The sequence below is a fragment of the Lycium barbarum genome, chromosome 10 (genome assembly GCF_019175385.1).
Source record: "Lycium barbarum isolate Lr01 chromosome 10, ASM1917538v2, whole genome shotgun sequence".
Taxonomy (NCBI): Eukaryota; Viridiplantae; Streptophyta; class Magnoliopsida; order Solanales; family Solanaceae; genus Lycium; species Lycium barbarum.
The window spans coordinates 69,991,536-70,012,098 of record NC_083346.1 but is presented as its reverse complement, the minus strand read 5'-3'; the positions used below and the strand labels follow the sequence as shown (position 1 = coordinate 70,012,098).

Genomic DNA, 20,563 nt, shown 5'->3' with positions numbered 1-20,563 from the left:
AGAAAGTTTTCTTGGAAAATATGTGACTTTCTATTTATTTTCTCATGTTCGGTTGGTTAGTGGAAAATAAGTGATTTTCTTACTTATTTTCTCATATCTGGTTGGTTAGTAGAAGACATTTTTGGTGGGGTGTTTGGGTCGGGGGGAAGGGGGTGTATAAAACTAAAAAAAGAACTATTACATACTTTTTTGTTAAGTTGGTGGGTTGTTTTGGTGGGGGGGGGGGGGGGGTGAAAATATTTTTCTAATTTTTTTACTAAATGAACATGAGAAAATTAGAACTAGTTGGGTCGCATCAATAAATATGAGTTGAGTAATTTAATTCACATTGAATTAATATCTGGACCAAGCATACACTGCCACGTGGATTTTTATAAAGCCCTATCTAGTCAACTTTTAGTTTTAGGGGCATTTTTAAGCCAAAAGATTACGATGAAGACAGTTTTGGTCCAAATAGGTAGATGGAGGGGCATTTTTGAACCAATAAGTGGAAGGAAGGTATTTGTTTAGCCAAATCCAATAGGTCAGGGGTATTTTTGAGACTTTTCCCCCAAAAAAAAAAAGGGTAATAACTTATGGGAATGAGCTCTTATGCCTCAATCCCTTTAACTTGCCTTCACCTCTTAAAACACTTCAAAGCAACTTATTTATTTATTTATATTTAATTTAAACTTTTTATATAACATCTTAACTTGATCCAAGAGGAAAGTACGGTCATACAACTCCTACCACTTCTCTACAACTTCTCCACTTCCTAAATGTTTGGGATAACCTGCACAACTCTTCAAATTGCTTTTTCTAATTCCCACAAAAAACAGAACCATCCGTAAAAATGCCAAAAAGAACCGTATTTTGGCGCTTAGTTTCTAGGTTTTTGGTTCCAAATTAGATTTTAGAAGAATATATATATATATATGGGACAAATGAAAAGGCTAATTGCAGAGAAAAGAAGGATTCCTAAGCTTGAGAAAGATACTAGGTCACTAGGTATGAATGACTCCTCTTTCTTTTTATTTGAACAATGTTAAGCAGATTGTTTGTAATACTCATGTATCGAATAATTAATTCATGGATTTGATCTTGTTTTCTCCTTTTTCTAGAATTATGTATCTAGAAGAAATAAATCTATTGAAGGACTTGATTCAGAGTCTTCTGTATGTTCAGTTTCAGTTGAAATTTTCATTAGGGCGACAGAGAAGATTGAGTTAATAGGAAAAGAATTTAAAGAATGAACTCAAAAAAGCCTTATGGCGCATAGAGAACTACACTCCAACACTTAAAATTGTGTTGCAAAGGATTTGAAATATTATTTTATAGATTCCAACTGCAGCTATCCTTTTTATGCACATACTATGATATTTAGCAGGGATAAAAGAAAAGTGCTCATGGCACCAGGAGGACGTGTCTATAAGCAAAAAACACTTACTGGAGAAACTATTTCAGTTACTCAATCTGCCGATGAGTGAAATAAGCATACTCCTGCTACTACTACAGGTAATATTATTCCTTAGATTAATCAGTACATATTTATTAGTTACTTTTCTGGTTTGAAGTGAAAATTTAAACAATTAAGGCTCTCATTCATGTTAAACTTTAACCATAATGTTCTGAATTGTAATATAGAAAATACTATAATGTATACACCACTATTTTGCAATTTAGATATTATTTTGAACTGAGCTTTTCTTAATCAGACGATACAACTAGAATTAAGAAAGGTCGAGGAAAAACTAGGGGTAAAGGTCTCGAGAAGTTGAAGTCGTCTTTGGAAAAAAAGATGGTGATTGAGATCCCAGTTGGTAAAGGGAGGCCAGTTGAGGCAGTTCAATCAGCAAAACTCTCAAATGAGTTAGGCATCATTGCACGGAATTTTCTTACGCTTCCGAACAAGTGGAAGGAACTCACAGTAGAGGAAAAAGATGTTGCGCTGATTAGATGCCACGTAAGATTTCTATATTTTTTTGATTTTGTTACATTGTTATATGTTAGTGTCTAATCTTTTAGTATATAATGGGATTTTGATTTTTATCTGTGTTCCTTTAAAACTTATTTTTAGGAGAAGTTTGAAATTAATTTGGACGAGCATTATGTCAAAGATAGTTGTGAGGATATCCTCAAAAATAAAAGTCGGCAGTGGCGCTATAAATTAAAAAGGAAGTTTGAAAGTGCAAACTCCGTGGAAGATGCTCGTAAAATTGAAGTTCCGGAATTGACCCCAGAAAACTGGAATACACTTTGTGGCATGTGGTCAAGTCCAGAGCATAAGGTGATCGATCCATATTCAAATAAATATACACTTCATTTGTTTCATTGCTATTTAATTTACTTATATTTATATTGTCTTTGTAGAAACGATGTCAGGTAAACAAGGTCAATCGATCAAAACTTAAATATAATCATTTCATGGGGTCAAAAGCATTTGTAGCTGCTCGTGCTGAAATTGTAAGTTATACAATTTTTCATTTTTTTACTGATGGTATTTAAATGCTGAAATTATTGTTTGCGCCTTCCTTTTGTGAACAAGTACATGTATTTGTTGTGTTTGGATAGGCCTGATTTTGTTTCTCCAGCATTTTGTATGATTGTGCCCAATGTACAGAAGACTATGCACGCTCCTAGAAAATTGTTACAGTTTATCTACCAATCACTACTCTGCATTGCTGCGTGCTTACTTACTTTCTGCCTATGCAACCAATATGAAGTATATTTCTGTTGACATAAGCTTAACAAATGAAAGCCATAACTTTGGATATCTACACAATAAGTAGGAAAAGCAAAACAATATGTACTCTTTCAGGACATTTGTTGTTATTCTTGGTAATATTGGTGGATAGGCCTATCAGTTGTATCTTTCAGTTTTACCATCAACATGAGGTGATCTTCTTTAATTTGCTTATTCCAGTTGAAAATATCTCCTTGTTTTCATTGAAAAAATACAACTTTTCGCTGGAGCTGATTGGACTGCATAATAACACAGTTCTCTTTTCAACTTTGTTGTTTCTTCATTTGTCTGATCAAGCTTGTGAAATTTCTTCTTGCTCCATAAAAGAGCTGAAGAAGGTTCTCAGTATATATATATATGTATGAAATAAAAAGTTGAAGAAAGCTCTCTTTGCCTCCCCTTCTATAGGGCAGAGTGCATGAAATGTGCTGTTACTTCTCGGTTAAGTACACAATGATACGATAGTAGCTTTTTCTTTCTGCAACTTATTTGGTCGAGTTGGCTTGTATGAATTACAGTGTCCAGAGAGTACCCATGAAGAGAACTAGAGAAAACCTTGCACACAACCGGTACTATTTGTTGTCAATACTAATATTCATATTTTTTATTTATTCTGTAGGGTAAAACGAATGAAGGGGTAGAACCGAACAAAATTGAGTTCTACAAAGATACTCATTACTCAAGTGAAAAAGGCTGGTCATCTCAAGAAGCTAAAGATAACTATGTGAGAAAGCAAATATTTTAGTCGCATATTCAATAGGATTTATTTGTTGTTATCATAACTTTTAAATAATACATTATTATTCTGCAGAACGACATGAATGATTTGAAAGCTCTATATAGCGAGGGAGATTCTACTATGACTATTGATGAAATTGTGGATGTTGTACTTGGTAAAAAGTCGGGATATTTAAAAGGTATCGGTTATGGTCCGAAACCTAATACTGCTCGAGCAACGCAAAGGAGAATGGCAGAGTTAGAAGACTCTCTTAGAAAGGCGAAAGAGGAAGCTGCCGATGCCCAAGATGATTTACAGAAACGATTAAATGCAGCTGAAGTTGTGGTAGAAAATCAGCAAACTCTGATACAAGACCAGCAGTCGCAGATACAATCATTAAATTCACAACTGAATACTCTATTGGCACGCCAAGATGATATTTCAAAACAACTACAACGTTTTATGAGCTCATCTCGATCAAGGTTAGAAGTAGTATAACTTTATATAATAAATCTCATTATAGTTTTTTTTTTTTTTTTTAGAAATAGATCGTACAAATGACATTTAAAGAGAGAACAATGGGCATGAAGAAGAAATCAAAAGAAAAGATTTGCATGTTGAATTTTGATATATAAAGGGTAGATGGTGTCTTAGTTATTTTAGATCAAACATGGCAGAGACATAAATTAAATCCATTATTATAAAAGCATATCCCTGTGTATTACTATCTTGCTATTTTGCTGTATGATTTTATTTTAAGCCGAAAGTCTATGGAAACAAACTCTCTACCCGGTCTACTTACATCTTACCCTCCCCAGACCCTACTTATAGAATTACATTGGGTATGTTGTTGTTGTTGTTGTTGTATAAAAGCATATGTCCATAACTTGCGCGATATCAAACTTTTCACCATAAAATTACTATAATACATGAAAAGGTAGAAGGTACCTAAAGAGGGTTGGATCATTGGAAATAGTATTGGATATTTGAGAGATAGACAAAAATTTGATATGAAGAAGCAAATGTTCAACTTCTTCATAATCTCCATTTATCCCTATGTTCTTGCAGCCGTAGCCATAGGGATTTGTCAGTCCAGCACGTTATTTTTCTGAAGCCAGTTTAGAGAAAAAACCGTAGCTTTCATCTTCCATCGCTTTGATTACTTGTTGAGGGACACCATGGTTGATGATTTTGAAGAAACCAAAGTTTTCAGAGGCTTTAACAATGAGTTTTATAACAACTTTGTAGCTTTTAGCACCTAACTTTGTCTCATTTTCTTGATGCAATGATCACTGAATCCTATCAAGTTATCCATTAAGGTACATTTAATAACTTCATATATTTTTTCAAAATTTTATGTTTCAAAATTCTATTGCTTATTTAACCAATTGTGACTGCTGCTGGCCATAAATCATTGTAAATAGAATCGAAGTCCTACAATAGATTTGAATTGTCTTTTGTTGTTTACTCTGTTTTCATGTTAGTTTGTGCCTGAACTAGTACTTTTCTGTTCGCTCCGTTTTATCTCTTCTTCATTTGTAAAAGATATTACATTTGTATCTACTTTCAATTACCAATTACCGAAATCGAACTTTGAAAATATCGAACCGAATAAGAACGCCCACCCCTAATTAGCTTATACTTTTTACAAGAGTTTTAGTTTGTATGTTAGTTTGTTTATCTCATGATATCAAAGTATGAATTCAAATCTTAGATTTCTCTTTCTTCTTTTACACAGGTTGTGGAAGGTGGAAATCAAGAAAAGTTCCTAGAGAAGTGTTACTACAATGGTATTTTGAGAAGCAACCTCCATTTTTTTCTTTGTTTTGTTGATGTTTAGTATGTTTTACAGTTACACTTTCAAGTTGGATAACATTACTTAATATTAGTTTTTAGGAGTATTAGTTTTTCTTTTAGGAATATGTCATGAGATAGCATCTCAATGTCATTTTGGTTGTTCTTAATTACTATGTGACAGTGTTTAATTTTCTTATTATTTATCTTGCTTCTTTTAGTATGTTGTTCTTTTTAGTTTCTATAAAGCTCATTATAGAATAAACTACTCCAGGCTATATATGAAGTTTAAGGTATTTATATACTAGTAAATAATTGTAATTTTTTTTTTTATAAATTTTCAAATTAATGGAAACCTAGCGAAATACAAATTCTAAACAGTATCGTTACAATTAAAACGCCATCATTCTTGTAATTAGTGACAAAACATTTTATCCTTAAAAGCTTAACCTTTAGCGACGACTACATTGTACCTTTTTAGACGATCACATTTTCATCATAAAAATATGACATTTAATGATGAGAATAATGTTTGTCCCCAAAATTGCCTACTTATTACCTACAAATTAACTTTGTATTTTATGACAATTGTGATCGTCACTAATTATGTCATTTTGTAGTGACAATTTTGTTTTGTCGGTAAAAGAAATAATTTTACGAAATTGTAAAAAGCAAAGCTGTCACTAATATATACATTTAGGGACAAAAAAATAAAAAGACGAACACATTTTCGTCATTAAAGTATGACATTTAGTGACGAGAATAATCTCTATCCACAAAATTTCCTACTTATTACCTACAAATTAACTTTGTATTTTATGACAATTGTGATCGTCGCTATAATGCCATTTTGTAGTGACAATTTTGTTTTGTCGGTAAAAGAAACAATTTTAGTGACGACATGATCGTTTTCAACTACGAAATTGTAAAAAAGCAAAGTTGTCACTAATTTATACATTTAGGGACAACAAAATTGAATTCGTATGTAAAAGGTAGTCTTTAGTGACGAAATAATATTTATTTAACTACGAAATACATATAACTTTCGAGACAAATTACATCGTCACTAATTAAACTAAATAGTTAGTGACGTATCAATTTCGTCGGCATTAATAACCTCTTTAGTGACGAAAACATTCTATTACCTACAAAATTTTATAATTTTCATGACGAAGTCATTCGTCATAAATACTGTGCAATTGGGGACGAAAAATATATTCGTGGTTAATACAACTCTATTTAGCGACGAAACACTAACTTGTCGTTGTATACATTTAGTGACATATGTTTAGGGACGAATGGTTGACAATTTATTTTTCATCACGGAAGTTATTTTGTGACGAAATTTGAGTTTTAAGTGACAAAATTACTCGTCGCTGATAGAGCAATTTGTTGTAGTAACTTGCAGGTATCTTTGCAGGACGAAAATTCTCTAAACGCTTTAATATTAAGTGTTAAATTACATGGCTATGATTATATGTCTGGTACTGAAGTAATATGTATTTGCTATAGGATATATTTTAAACCATTATATACTATAAATCCTATGTGCAAAATTATGAATTTTAAAAATGAAACTATTTTAATAGAAACAATAACTAAATCATGTATTATTAGTACCTACATAACTCTAAACAATAACCAAAGGACTCCTAATCCACAAGGGAGGACCTATTTCACACAAGGGTCGTTTGGTTAGTCCTTTAGAAGAGTCAATCCATGTATGAAATTAGCTATAACTTGTTACGGACTTACTGTGTTTGGTTGGTGTTTTGATCTACATACAAATTTTTGTATTTTCTCCATCCCAAATTAGTTATCATGTTTCGCTTCTCGTGAATTAAATTGGATTAAATCAACTCAATATTTTAAAATTAAAATTTATCGATTCAAAGACTATACGAAAAGTACTACATATTGCATCTTTTTTCATATCAATTTAGTGAAAATATACACTTTAATATGTTAGTCAAAGTTCACATGGTTATGTTTCTGCTCTACTGATTTCTCTCCTCTCTTCTCCCTTTTCCTGTTTTCACGATTCCACCATTGAAGCTCATAGCTCAAGCTTACTGCATAGTTCTGTGTGCAGTTTTGATAAATCTCAAAATGCGAAAAGTGTCACATAAATTGGGACCGAGACAGTAGAAAAACTTCACAACAATGAAATCTCTTCTTCACTCTTTCAATACAAGGGGATTTCACTTGGGAAAAAATGTTTCATACTAACGGATTTGATCCATAACTATGTGTCCCAATGCACGAGATCTTGTAGCACATACCAAATGAGCGTCCTATCGATTAGTGTTATACAGAAGAAATCAATTTTACCCTAACATAATTAGATATGTTCTTCATAAACAAACTTGAGACTTGTGATTCTAGGTCATGATGGATTGAACTCATAATTCATTAGATGATTTTTATATATGTCAGCTAGGTTCCGTAAGTAAATTGTCCCTGATTGTTCAATCATTTGATAATCAGAGCCATTATTTTTATAAATGGTCCCTATGAGTCAGGCTTAAGAATTTGATCAATCCTATTTTGTGTCATCAAGGTGGACAACTGAACTAAGAATTCTCTTTCTTCATCATCAATCGAATCACTATTAGCTACTCAAGATTCTATTTTATCATCAATCCAATCCCCGTTCACGCTTTTTCATCCTAATATCATTTACCGAGACTTCCTTTCGAAGCTTATAACACTTCTTCTTCCGACCTTCCAGCACCGGGTAGGTGGCCGAATCTATACATGTATTAAAAAAACAGGGAAAACCGACCAAAATTTTCGACCGCATGAGGTCGAAAAAGGCGATTTTTCGACCAAATTTTCGACCTTAAGGACTGGTCACTAATTGATAGGGTGAAATGTTTTTGACCTCATGTGGTCGAAATTTTTCGACCACATGAGGTCGAATTTTTTTTTTTTACGCAATAACAGTTTTCGACCTTGTGTGGTCGAAAATTGCATATTTTATTTAAATATTATTAAAAAATTTCGACCGCACGAGATCAAAAAAATAATTTATATTTAAATATTAAATAATATTTTCGACCTCATGTGGTCGAAAAAATTAGATTTTTTAAAATATAATTTAATTTATCGACCACATGTGGTCGAAATCCTGGACAACATTTTTAAATTTCGACCACAAGAGGTCGGAATTTAATATGTTGCCCAGAATTTCGACCACATGTGGTCGAAATATAGCAACATTGTTGCTAAATTTCGACCTCTTGTGGTTGAAATTTTAATGTGGAGGTACATTTTAGACCTGGTGAGGTCGAATTTAGCAATATCTGGGCTAAATTTCAACCTCGTGTGGTCGAACATCTGGGAAAAAAATATCAACATTTCGCTGCTTTTACAGCAACCTACCTGCCAATTCAACCGAATCAACATTATTCTACAACACATCCAATTCATCAACAATGCGACATTACAACACATTCACTATCAAATTCAAGGTACTTCTAAATATCCTTAAAACTACATTCAAACACTTAAATATCGTAAAGTTAAACAACCAAAAACTACTTTCTACATTCAAACACTTAAACATTGTAAAGTTAAACAACCAGAAACTACTTTCTACATTCAAACACTTAAACATCGTAAAGTTAAACAACCATAAACTACTTTGTACAATCAAATTCACCTTCAAAAGTAAAAGACTAATTCGAATTAAAACTATAATCAAATATCATATACATATCCAAGAAAACATAGTAATATTTTGGTAAAGATTGAGTAAGCTGTCTATTTCTGCCTGCATATGCAACATCCTCGCCTCCGTGGCACTAAGTGTACTTGTTAGTTGAGTAACTTTCTGCTTCATTTCTTGGTACTCCTTAGGATCCACTGCCCCTTCAGAAGTAGCACCTACGCCTTCTCCATCCCCTCTCGAGCGTCTACAAACAAATCAAGATTAACAACTAATTTCATATCCAAACGAGCCACAAGTAAAAATGAAATATGGGAGATATTACTATATATGTTAAGAAATCCAGCAACACAATACTCAGAATTGCCTAAGAGCATTTGTTTTTCTTCTTTTTCCCACCTCGAGCATTTAAACACTTCAAATCAGTAACAAACCAGCAAAGCAACAGAACAACCAGCAAAAAAGCTGGTAAACCAGCAGAAAAACAGCACCAAACTAGCAGAAACCAGCAACCAAAAAAAAAAACAGCAAAGCAGCAGAGAAAAACAGCAAAAAAAATTGGTAAACCAACAGAAAAAACTGGTAAACCAGTAGAAAATTAGCAAAAAGCAAAACCAGCAGAAAAACAAATGAGTTCAATGCTTAGAAACAGACATCTGTTAGCAATCGTCGTGATTATTAATTTTCTATCGTCCGCACTGCTCTTTTTAGCAATACCTTAGTGACATTACCCACAGGACTTGGAAAGATATTTATTGCTGCTGTTGTAATGTATAATTATTTCACGTGGTTCCCAGAAGGTAATGCAATGCTACAACTATCTTATTTCTTATCTTTTCGAACTTGTCACCATACTATTTCCAGTAACTACTCACATCATGTCTCTACATTGGAGAGCTAGTTTATGAGAAGCTCTCAGCTGAATCTGCTGAAATCTTGAGTTAAAGAGATTTGCAGCTTCTTCACATTCACGTGAATTATAAAACCATATCCCATTTACTTCTTGGGAAGAATTCGATATAATAAATATGGGATCTGGAGCTCAGTCCATAACATCAAAAATTGTTGTAACGAATAGCCTAACGATTAGCAGAATGTTATGTTTAGCTTACTCATTGTTTTAGTTAGGTGAATGATTTGATGACGTTCCGACTTAAAGTTGCATGTTTGTTTTCATTGACTTTTTCCTGATCAGTAAAGGGATAAGCTGTTTTACTTTGGCTTGAGGATGTTCTCCTTTTTATTTCCAAAACACCCGAACTGTACTCTGACTCGGGACCCTAATAGGATTAAGGGATAATTGATTGATTTAGGGAGTTATCTCCCATACTTCTTGAGTATTTTGGTACAGTTGCTAGAACTGGTGAACTATGTGAGTTGGTTTTAATAAGGCATGTGTAGAACAGAATCTACAGGCACAGGCCGATGCATATTAAAGTCTACTTAGGACATGTTGAAATTATTTCAGGCGATATTCTTTCATTATTTCAGGCGATATTCTTAACCTTGTCAAACAGTCAAACATACTTAAACCCCCACTGCAAAAAGAAACAAGATTTAGACAAAAAAACAATGTCAAAGTGAATAGTAACATTACACGGTCGCATCTAAATATATGACCAACAAAACAATTTTTCCCGGAATTATACCCACGCTCTTATGAGAAGATCATTTTGATATCAATGCATCTCTGTCAGCAGCTAATTCTACTTGTTATATTTTGCTTTGACTTTTCAAGGTATTGTTTCGAGTTCTTGTATATTGTACATCCAACTACGAGAATCCAACTACCCAAATAGCACAACGTTTGAACTTGTTAAACTAATACTTAGTTTATATGTTATTAGTAAAAGACTCACCAACCATAATTACCATAATTCTCAAAAAGGGCATCATAATTACCAAAAAAAGATCAGAGAACAATGAAGAATTCACATTCAAGCTAAGCACCATTTAACTAGTAATTGCTTAAACAAACAAATCACATAATTGCTAATTAGGCCAATAGTGGACTAACATATCCACTAAACAGATCCATGCAACTAACAATTAAACTACTCAAGCCACATGATTAAGAATCAAGCTTAGTCCAACACATTAACTAAGAGGTAACACACATAATAGTGTGGAAATTAAAAAAAGGAGGAGAAGATTAACTGTTAACTAGCTTCACCACTCTAAATTCCAAACAGTCGACCAAAATTTTCAAACTATACACCATTATTCATTTTCAAAAGGAAGCATTAATTTCCATAGGCAAGGAATGCCCTTGCGGTCAATCTAGAGCATGTTCATATTTTGGACCACTGAAAACTATATAATGCATGACATAATTAGTGATTACTTAAGACTATATACCTAAAACCAGTACTTTTTGTTCTTGTTGAAGCTTGAAACTTTCTTGAAGTACCCTCCTTTGTTAATTTGAAATATCTGGTAGATTTTTAGTACCAACAAATTGGTTTTTGCTTTATGTAATGTGCCTGAAAATTTCCACAAAAGCAAAGTAAATAAGTAAATAAACACAGAGAGTAATTATATCAACAACAGCTCAAAATGAATAAGTCATCTTTAAAAAGTATTTTTCGAAGAATATATTATCATCGTACCAAACACACCCCTAATTCTGACCAATTTTTGTGCACTATCTATTCCAACTCTATTTTTAAACTTCAACCTTCACTAAAAATGTAGTTATGGGTGAGATTGTGAGCAAGGTGGGAAGTGAACTACTCTGCAGGGCCTATATTTACATGTATTTAGGTTAAGATCAAGCCAAGGAGAAGTTTGGTGCATCCATTTGAAAAAACAAAATGGCAACAAAATTACTTACCTTTAGTGGCGGCGGACAGCAAGGGCGGCGAGGGAGGACAGACAGTGGTGGGGAAGGGGCGTCGGCGGCGGGGATGGGCGGGGCGGGGATGGGCGTCGGCGGCGGGCTAGGGGTGGGAGTGATGGGAAATTAGGTTTAGTTTTGGTATAAAATATTTGGGAGGGGAAGACGATTGAAGTTGGGGGAGTATATATTAAATTTTCAAGTTTATTATTTTGACCGCGTGCGGTGGAAATATGTTTTTTTTTTTTTAATTAATTATTTTATTTATATAATTTATTTTTTTATTAAAAAAAATCAGTTTATTATTTGTGAAAAAAAAGGTTTCGATCTCATGTGGTCGAAATTTTATTTTATGTTTAAATATCGACCGCGTGAGGTCGAAATCTAAAAAAAAAAAATTAAATTTTGAAAATTTCGACCTCATATGGTCGATTATATTTTGACCAAAAAGTGTGGTCGAAAATTTTTGGTCGATTTTCCCTGTTTTTTTAGTAGTGACATCGTGTTCCCACTTAGTAGGTAGTCCTGTGTTTTTAATAATAACCCAATCACAATGCAATAATGTTCAAGAACAAAAACTCTTATGCTTAATATACCTTTAGTTTGATTGGTATTTATTTTAAGTCCAAGACTAATTATTTTAGACGTCTCTCCGCATCAATTGTGATGGACAAAATATCAATTCAAATTGAATGGATTTAAAATAATGCTCTATCAGTGTGTTTCGAATGGCAGCTTCTAGATTGTCCAAATGAGGTTACAATTTTGCCATGTGATATTATTTCTTCCCTAAAAATTAGGTGATATGGTTCGTCATGTGATACTACTTATGCTCCCCTATTCTTATGGACACGTTTGTTTGATATATATAGCTTAGATCTTGACCAAGTAAATCCTTAACTCATTACACATTTCTTGAGAAAAAAAGGAAAAAATTCAAATGCATAGAAGAACTCCCCCTTAATTGCCCCATTTGTTTAAATATACAAATGGGGTTTTACTTCACTGATAAATTATCTTACATGGAGAAAAGCCAGAATATAATGGTGTGTTTCTTAATCCATCAACGTCAGGAATTTTTTTCTCACATGGCTAAACTTTGGTGATTATAAGAGTTACTCATTACTTGCATTGTCGGAAGGTACTCAAAGAAATAGTTGAGGTGGACAAATTATCTTTTATACCGCCGTTATAAAAAGAAATCATGCTGTTCTTTTTAGTGAAATTGAACAGAGAATAAGCGTGAATTCATATTCATTCACTTACTGCCTTGCTGTTGTCATCATTATTCAAGTATGTGATGCTACTTCTTATTAATTACTATGTTATGCAGGGCGTCTTAGTGTGATCTCTGTCCATAGAATATTGGATTGAATTCATATTCGAAATTAATGCTATGACCTGAATCGGATCGGAAGGCTTGATAGATGAAGGGGTACTTTATGTATAGAGAAGGTACGTACTCATTAATTTACCTAAGTTCGTTTGTGTAGCACAGGTTTCATACGAAAAGAGAAAGCACAACAGCCTGTTGGTTAATTATCTTATTTTTTTATTAGGATCTGGTCATTGATTTTGTGAAAATATTTATACATATAACACCTACAAATCGGACTTTCGATCCTATGATCCAAAATATTAAATCGTCGTCAACAACCAACTTTTAAAAATAAAAATGAACACAGTAAATAAAGGGGAGAGAATATTTTGTTACTACGTAACGAAACAAGTATATGTCAATCTACGTTCAGGGAAGAGTTCAATTAGGGTTCCTTTTACCACGTGAAATGTGAAAGTAAACAATGATAGTTTCAATTAAGCATGTGCTATTTAAAATAGGTCACGTTCGTTTTGGTTGCATCTGTTGTTTGGATTACCTGCATGCATGGGATATCTTAACCAAGTATTCTCCGAATCAACCCCCTCTTCACAACTTTTTTCTCTTTATGAGAAAAAAAAAAGACGATAAAATGAAAAATCCAAGTGAGGTAACTTCCCACTACAAGAAAATAGGCTTTTAGCGAGGGGAAATTTGGTCGTTGAAAGTGCTTTTCCAGTCGCTATTACTCATTTACGACGGGAAAAAATCCGGTCGCTGCCGGTCACTAAAAGCTCTGTCGTTAAAAGTGGATGATCGGATTTGTAATCCGGTCGTAAATATCCTTTAGTGACGGCAACAAATCCAGTCGTTAATAACCTTTCCTAACGACAGGTACTCCGGTCGTTGCAACACTTTTTAGCAACAAAATATACTCTTTCAATGACAATTAAAGATCTGGTCATTACTAGCTTCATTTTGTGACTAGAATTTCCTTTCCTCTACAACAACATAAATATACAAGCTAACATGTAATCCGAAAATAAACAAAATAATCAATTATTATATAGAATTTCATAGTTAATTACAAAAGAAATAAAGTATCCCAATGCTAAAATAACATATATCTTCTGATTATGTGAAATTATTTCTTCGGCTCCTAATTCCACTGTAGCATTTACAAATTTGAACTTCAAACAGCCCCTAAAAAGAACCAGCAAGATGAACACGCATTTGCCTGTAGTTTTACACTAACTTCAATCGCCTCCATTTTAGCAGGCAAGTGACAAACAAGCTACACCCAGTAACTGCATTTTCCATGCTTCTCCCTTTTATCAAAACAAGAACATATGCAGCTATCTGAGTAAATGAAACTAAAAACATAGTATTACCAAAAGCAATGATCAAAGAACTTACAGGTAAATCCTATGTAGATAGGCAGTGGCGGAGCCAGAATTTTCACTAAGGGGTGTTAAAATATAAAGAAGTAAATTCACGAAGAAGCCAAGAAGTGTCAATATGTAATATATATACATAAAAATAATTTTTTTATCTAGCTACACAATGTAATTTTCCGACAAAGCTCAACTATATGTGGCTCCGCCAGTGTAGATAGGAACCATAAAGGTAATTGACAGTCAAATATGCATACATTAGTCCAATCACAAACAGTAGCGCAAACTCCAGGAACACATAGAGGGTGTGCTTATAAGATCCTACAGAAAAAAATAGAACATTAATAGAAAGTGAGGAAAATATATTCAACCAACACCAATCCTTTTACCAATTAACATCTTAGAAGATTTCACAAAACCTTTATCACTTAGTTTTCGACTTTTCGGGAATAGAAAGTGAATCAAGAGACACGAGGAGCAAATGATTACTATAATTTAGACAAAGCTAGATCGAATTAAGCTGAATCAAGAGACACGAGGAGCAAATGATTACTATAATTTAGACAAAGCTAGATCGAATTAAGCTTTTAACGGTTTTAAGTTGTATAGGGAAATGGAATATTAAAAATTTAATTATGTTGTATTCCACATCATTGACACCAAGAAGATGCTAACAGAAAAGAGTCGGGACCTAAATGATCTCTTAATTCCTCACATTATACTTTTAACCTATATGTTTGGAAAAAATAAAGCAAGGAATTCCTCAAGCTAAAGCACATGATAAACAAACTAATACAGGTATTATTTGCAAGTTTAACAATGAATACAAATGATAGAAAATCTCAACGAATCTCTTGAAGTTTAGAAACTCACAAACTGATAGTAAATTGGTGTTGGAGAAATGGACTTTTCTACTAGCTTTTTCAAGGTAGGATTAATTCATTATCAGCTAGTCTCTGCATTGTTTGACTAGTCTAAAACTAATGTTAGGCAAATAAAATTGTTTGCTTAGACAAACAAAAAGAAACAGGTCCTAAACAAGGCTAAGCTTCCAGCAGCCCCAAGTACAATAGAATCAAACCACAACAAATGTTTCAGATTTGAAAAAATATAAATGATTGCTCTGTTATTTAAGAGGTGCTGTCCAAAACTGAATGCTTTTAGCAGCTGGGCCATCACACAAAAAAAGGTACATTTAATTGTGGCAAGGAGACTGACTTAATAATGGGCCATTAAGCTAGTTTAGCACCAATGTGAATGAAGAATGAGCTATTCAAGTTTTGCTTTTGATAAAGCTTGATTTAAGAAAGATTATATTAAGTCATTTGACAGTTTTTGCTTACTTGATAGGTTATATGGGAGACAAGTACCATTGTCATTTAGTTACATATTCTTCACATAATTGAATACCTTGTATATGCCAAACCCCCTCTCCAAAACTGCAGAAAGAATAAATAAATGATTAAATAATTGTCCCTCTAAACCCAAATCTGAGCCAACTAACAAGATATTTCGGAGATCAAGAAGATGGAATCCAGAAGTTGAATCCTAAGAAATTCACGGTAAACGCAAAGCAAAAAAACTCCACTAAAATTTCTTGATGTTCATTGTTAGCTTTTAATTCAGCTAAATGTCATTGGAAAATAGAGAATTAACATGATATACAATCAGAAAGTATATATCCAAGAGCATAAAGACTTTGTGAAGAAGTAACTCACAGGAGTGGTGTTAGCTTCCTCAAGTTCATCGTCAAAATTATCAATGTCAACAACGTGGGACTCTGAGTCATAAGGTGAGAGCGACTAGATGTACCAAAAGAAAACAGAAAAACACGACATGAACCCGCTTTTGGTTAGAATAAACCCAAACACTAGAATCTCACAAAACATTTTAGAAATGGCAATTCCAATACTCTAAGATGAGCCATTACCGAAGCAATAGACCTCAGAAAAGGTCCTGCATAGACAAGAATAATAAGAGCCATTCTCAGCAAAAAGTACCTTTGGTTGACAAACTTGATTTCCCCTCTTTGTCATGAATCCTGTCCAACATTGAAATGCAGACTTTTAAGAGAATCCTGCTGCTCGTAGGTGGCAAGATTTTCTGAATGCTGCCACCAACTGATAAAACGTGTCGGCGCCCAATCAAAGTTAACATTTTCCACGTATAAGCATTTCTATGTTAACAAAAGATGATATCTTAGTGTACTGCATATATAGTGAAAATTGAAAATGCCTTATTTTACCACGATAAGGGAATAGCAAACTTGAGTATTGTCTAATTGAAGAGAAAATGCACCAAACCATTGTTATCCAAAAACTTAAAGAAAACTCTTCAAAGTAAAAACGTATGGTTCCACCATTAGATTATAAATTGACGTAGACAACTCTGATATTAATAGAAATAAAGGTGGTGCATTTGTGGGGATTAAACATTTTTACATTTTCGTGGATCATCTGAACCACAATTCTAGCGTCAAAAATTAAATGGCGAGCACAGATGAAAAACAATTAGGAGTTCAATCACGGAAGATAAACCACATTAACACTCACATACATGTACATAAACTGAGCTGGACTATATTTATGGTTCATACCTTATGAATCAAGGGATTTTCCTTTACAGCAAGGTTGACCGATTACCTAGCGAAGGTGCTATGACTTTCTAGAATGCAACTTGCTGACAAGGCCAGCAAAACATCTTAATCGATTACCTGCAATAAGGGATTTGACAAAGGGAAGGGACTTTTTGGCATTAAATATAAGAGATCAAATTTTGCAATTAAAGTTGGATCGTAGCTTCTCCTTTTCTATCTAAGAATCCTTTCATCTTTTACCAAGTAGGGATCACATACCTCTCCTTTCAGATACCTCCGTCAGTACAACTATTTATTGGGCACATAATAGCCACCTTACTAATAACATTAAGTATCAAGAGACACACCTTAAAAGTCACAGATATTCAAGCAAATTTATATTATACTGAGTAGCGTCTTTACTAACAATATGAACCTCTATATATTAGGAAGGTGTTAGTATCCCCAAACTCCATAACGATTTGTCCCCTTTAAGGGATAAATACAGCGAAATTATTAGTGAAATTGCGAGCAAAAACATCTTTGGTAAACCCCAATTATTAAGTTTAATTAACTAAAAATATTAATCAAATAATACCATTAACTCTTTCCATAGTTATATCATCAAAAAAGGCACACAATAAGTCAGAGGAAGAAAATAAGCGACTGCTGCACATTAATCGTAATGCTCTAAAAAGCTGGATGTAATTATATAAGCAAATATGTAATTCTAAGAAGAAAACCAATATATTTAATAAATACCAAGAGAAATAATTGGAACAATAAAGGAATTCTCAATTCTACAACAGTTACAACTAGAAGTTTAGATACTTGGCAGAAAACATAACTTGATGAGAAGGAGAACGAAACCATAAGGCCACTTCAATGGAAACGGAAGATTAGTCGCAGTGAGGATTCCAGAATCGTTTGTGGTTCTTCGTGGAGTTGCTCCGTGCTCAGTAACTGTAAATTTTGTATAGAAAATAAGGGTGTTTCTTTCTTTTATTTGAGGGTTGCGGATGGTCGGTTGGGGAAAGCACAACAGAGATACATGAGGGATTTTGCTTTTATTTGCTGTTGGGGTTGGAGGTGTGGGTGGTCTTAATGGAGTGTTGGGAAAAACTAAGAGGGAAAGGTTAGCGCCCTTTTTCTTATTAATTAAGTGTTAACGACCGGATGTTATGCTTTTAATGGCCAAATATTATTCCCTCATTAATATTGAAATAAAAATTGACTTTAACGACCGGAAAATAAGTATGTCGTTATAAATATGCTTCTAATGACCGGATTCGTATCCCTCCGTTAAGAACTGGTCGTTAAAAGTCTATTTTCTTGTAGTGTCCTCTGGAGCGTAGAACTTTATTTCGTTATTGTTTGCTATTATAGCGAAGCGTTAAGTAAGGGAAAGGAGACACAATGAGAATTGAACACACACCTAAGCTATAATGGGAAATACACCTACTGATATCACTTGAGCATGGGGTGTGGTTTCATTTTTTCTTCTTTTTCTTTCCTTTTTTTTTTTTTTTTTTTTTTGGTTTTTATTTGGGAGAGGGGCCTGCGGTGGTTGGGCTAGTTTGTCCTACGTTGAGAATAGGATTTGTTGGTAGACTTCCTTGAAAAATTTCTGTCCGGGTTCTTAACAATAAGAAGATTATTCTTGACAAATATTGCATTTGCATTTGCTGTATGGATGAAAAAATGCCGAGAGATATAAACAATAGCCAAAGTTTCTTACGCCTTCTTTGCGGATGCATGTCTTATGCTGTAGTATAAATTTTCCTTTTATTGAACTGATATTTTGTTACTTTTTTTTGTAGGCATTTTCCCCCTTAGAGCTGTCAAAGCTGCGGAGCAGGCTTTCAGCTTGTGGTCTATCAAATCCTTTGAGAGCTTTGTCAGAGGTTAGTCTTCAAATTATCTTAACCTTCCATAGAAAAAGAAAAATAAGAAATTAAGGCAATCCGGTGTCTAAAGTCCCGCTACGCGCGTTAAGCAAAAGGATTTAACTACACTGGTTCTATTGTAGGCAATCTTAGTTTGCTTTTGGTTTTTGCAAGAGATTGTTTCTACAGCTTGAACACGAGACCTCTGATCACACGATAACAAATTTTACCACTACACCATGACTCCCCTTCCAAAGGAGGCCATAGAGATTAACATGCATACTTGTCTACTAGGTTGGTGACTCAGACTTCTATAAGAAAAAACTACAGAAATGAAAAGAATAAACAGTCACAAAACCTTGTCCCCCAGTAGCAGCACATAATATTTGGGGAGGTTCGAGAGATTTTACTTCCTCTTCATAAAGGAAACATTATTATGTTTCTAATAGTAGTACTAAAAATCTCTAAAAGCAAAAAGATAATAACAAAACAAACCAAAATCGTCCTATTAGTTTGGGACTTCCCTCCGAAAGTAGTTGCCCTTTCAACAAGTGCAAATTTGGAGAGGATAGATGCTTATAGTACTGTTCTGCTGGATCCCTTCAGAATTTTTAGGACAAACGTAGAGTATATCAGAAACCAAACTTCCTTAAGAATAAAATATTACTATTATATATAAGAGCAAATGTGGAACTTTTTGTAGTCCTCACATTATGCTTTGCCCTGTGATGCTGCACCACGTGGCTGCTTACTTTTGCTTTCTTTCATAGCCATGCCCACTTGGGCCTCTCTAATTGGATCATATGTCTTTTTTTTTCTTTTTTCTTTGGTGGATGTCTAAAAATATACTCCTCCCGTTTTAATTTATGTGAACCTTTTCAGAATACGAGAGATCAAACTTTATAACTTTGACTGTAAATTTTGACATAAATTTTTCAAGTTGGTAAAAATATACTTTATATATTTAGAAACTATATAAAAAATATTATAAGTCATGATACTTTATAATTCAAATAATTTGGAAAAAATTTAAGAAAAACGTGATCAAAGAAGCATTTCGTAGACTCTCCAAATAGTAAAAGGTTCACATAAATTGAAACAGGGGAGTATTTTTTACTTGTTTATTTTAACAAATCACGAAAGCTTTATTAATTCTTCCTATATTACCCTCATCATTAAGTAACTATATAGAGTATTAATAATCAAACTTAAATTTTCAAAGCATAATTAATAAGGGTAATTAGTATATTTTACTCCTAATAAATAATTTCTTAAGAGAAGTGCTGAGTCAACGAGAGACAAGTAAAAAAGAATCAAGGGAGTACCTTTTACATTATTTGTTATTACATATTTTCCTAAAATTTATGCAACTTTGTAGTCATTGTTTCATTTCAATCAGAGCAGTTATTAGATCTTACTACTTAGTACCCCAATTCTTTTCTTTGGATGTGTTTATGAAGGAAAATATTATGTTAAAACTATTTTTCATCAAAAATAAGTGTGTTCTTACTTATTTTCTTGTATTGGTAAGTAAACAAAAAATATTATCTTAAAATTATTTGTATATAATTTAAACAAGTACTATGGAATGTGAGGTTGGGGTTGCGGTGGGTGGTGGGGATGGGGCTACGGGGTCGGCGTACTAAAAAT

General features: G+C 33.4%; 1 protein-coding gene and 2 long non-coding RNA genes across 4 annotated transcripts; 1 reads left to right on the top strand and 2 right to left on the bottom strand.

Annotated features, from left to right (window-relative positions):
* The first annotated feature begins 695 nt into the window (after nucleotides 1–695).
* Nucleotides 696–5,446, top strand: LOC132614244 (uncharacterized). Its single transcript, XM_060328660.1, has 8 exons — nucleotides 696–987; nucleotides 1,367–1,494; nucleotides 1,695–1,942; nucleotides 2,057–2,266; nucleotides 2,350–2,442; nucleotides 3,342–3,446; nucleotides 3,534–3,922; nucleotides 5,179–5,446. The coding sequence occupies exons 3-8, from the start codon at nucleotides 1,778–1,780 to the stop codon at nucleotides 5,210–5,212; spliced, it is 996 nt and encodes a 331-aa protein (XP_060184643.1). The 5' UTR covers nucleotides 696–987; nucleotides 1,367–1,494; nucleotides 1,695–1,777; the 3' UTR covers nucleotides 5,213–5,446.
* Nucleotides 5,447–8,758: 3,312 nt separating this feature from the next.
* Nucleotides 8,759–11,897, bottom strand: LOC132615461 (uncharacterized). The gene is made up of 3 exons (XR_009572697.1): nucleotides 11,738–11,897; nucleotides 11,263–11,387; nucleotides 8,759–9,151 (listed from the first exon to the last, which is right to left on the bottom strand). It is a non-coding gene; the product is annotated as an uncharacterized LOC132615461 (long non-coding RNA).
* A 2,166-nt stretch (nucleotides 11,898–14,063) lies between these two features.
* LOC132615063 (uncharacterized) lies at nucleotides 14,064–19,520 on the bottom strand. 2 transcript variants are annotated; one of them, XR_009572540.1, is made up of 3 exons: nucleotides 16,171–19,518; nucleotides 15,796–15,891; nucleotides 14,064–14,773 (listed from the first exon to the last, which is right to left on the bottom strand). It is a non-coding gene; the product is annotated as an uncharacterized LOC132615063 (long non-coding RNA). The 2 variants fall into 2 exon arrangements; XR_009572539.1 differs by having other exon boundaries at nucleotides 14,066–15,891; nucleotides 16,171–16,254; nucleotides 16,453–19,520.
* Between the last annotated feature and the right edge of the window lie 1,043 nt (nucleotides 19,521–20,563).

Coding starts and splice junctions, on each gene's coding strand:
- LOC132614244 (XM_060328660.1), top strand. CDS start 1,778: ATGGTGATTGAGATCCCAGTTGGTAAAGGGAGGCCAGTTGAGGCAGTT. Junction 2,267..2,349: donor GGTCAAGTCCAGAGCATAAG/GTGATCGATCCA, acceptor TTGTCTTTGTAG/AAACGATGTCAGGTAAACAA. Junction 2,443..3,341: donor TAGCTGCTCGTGCTGAAATT/GTAAGTTATACA, acceptor TTTATTCTGTAG/GGTAAAACGAATGAAGGGGT.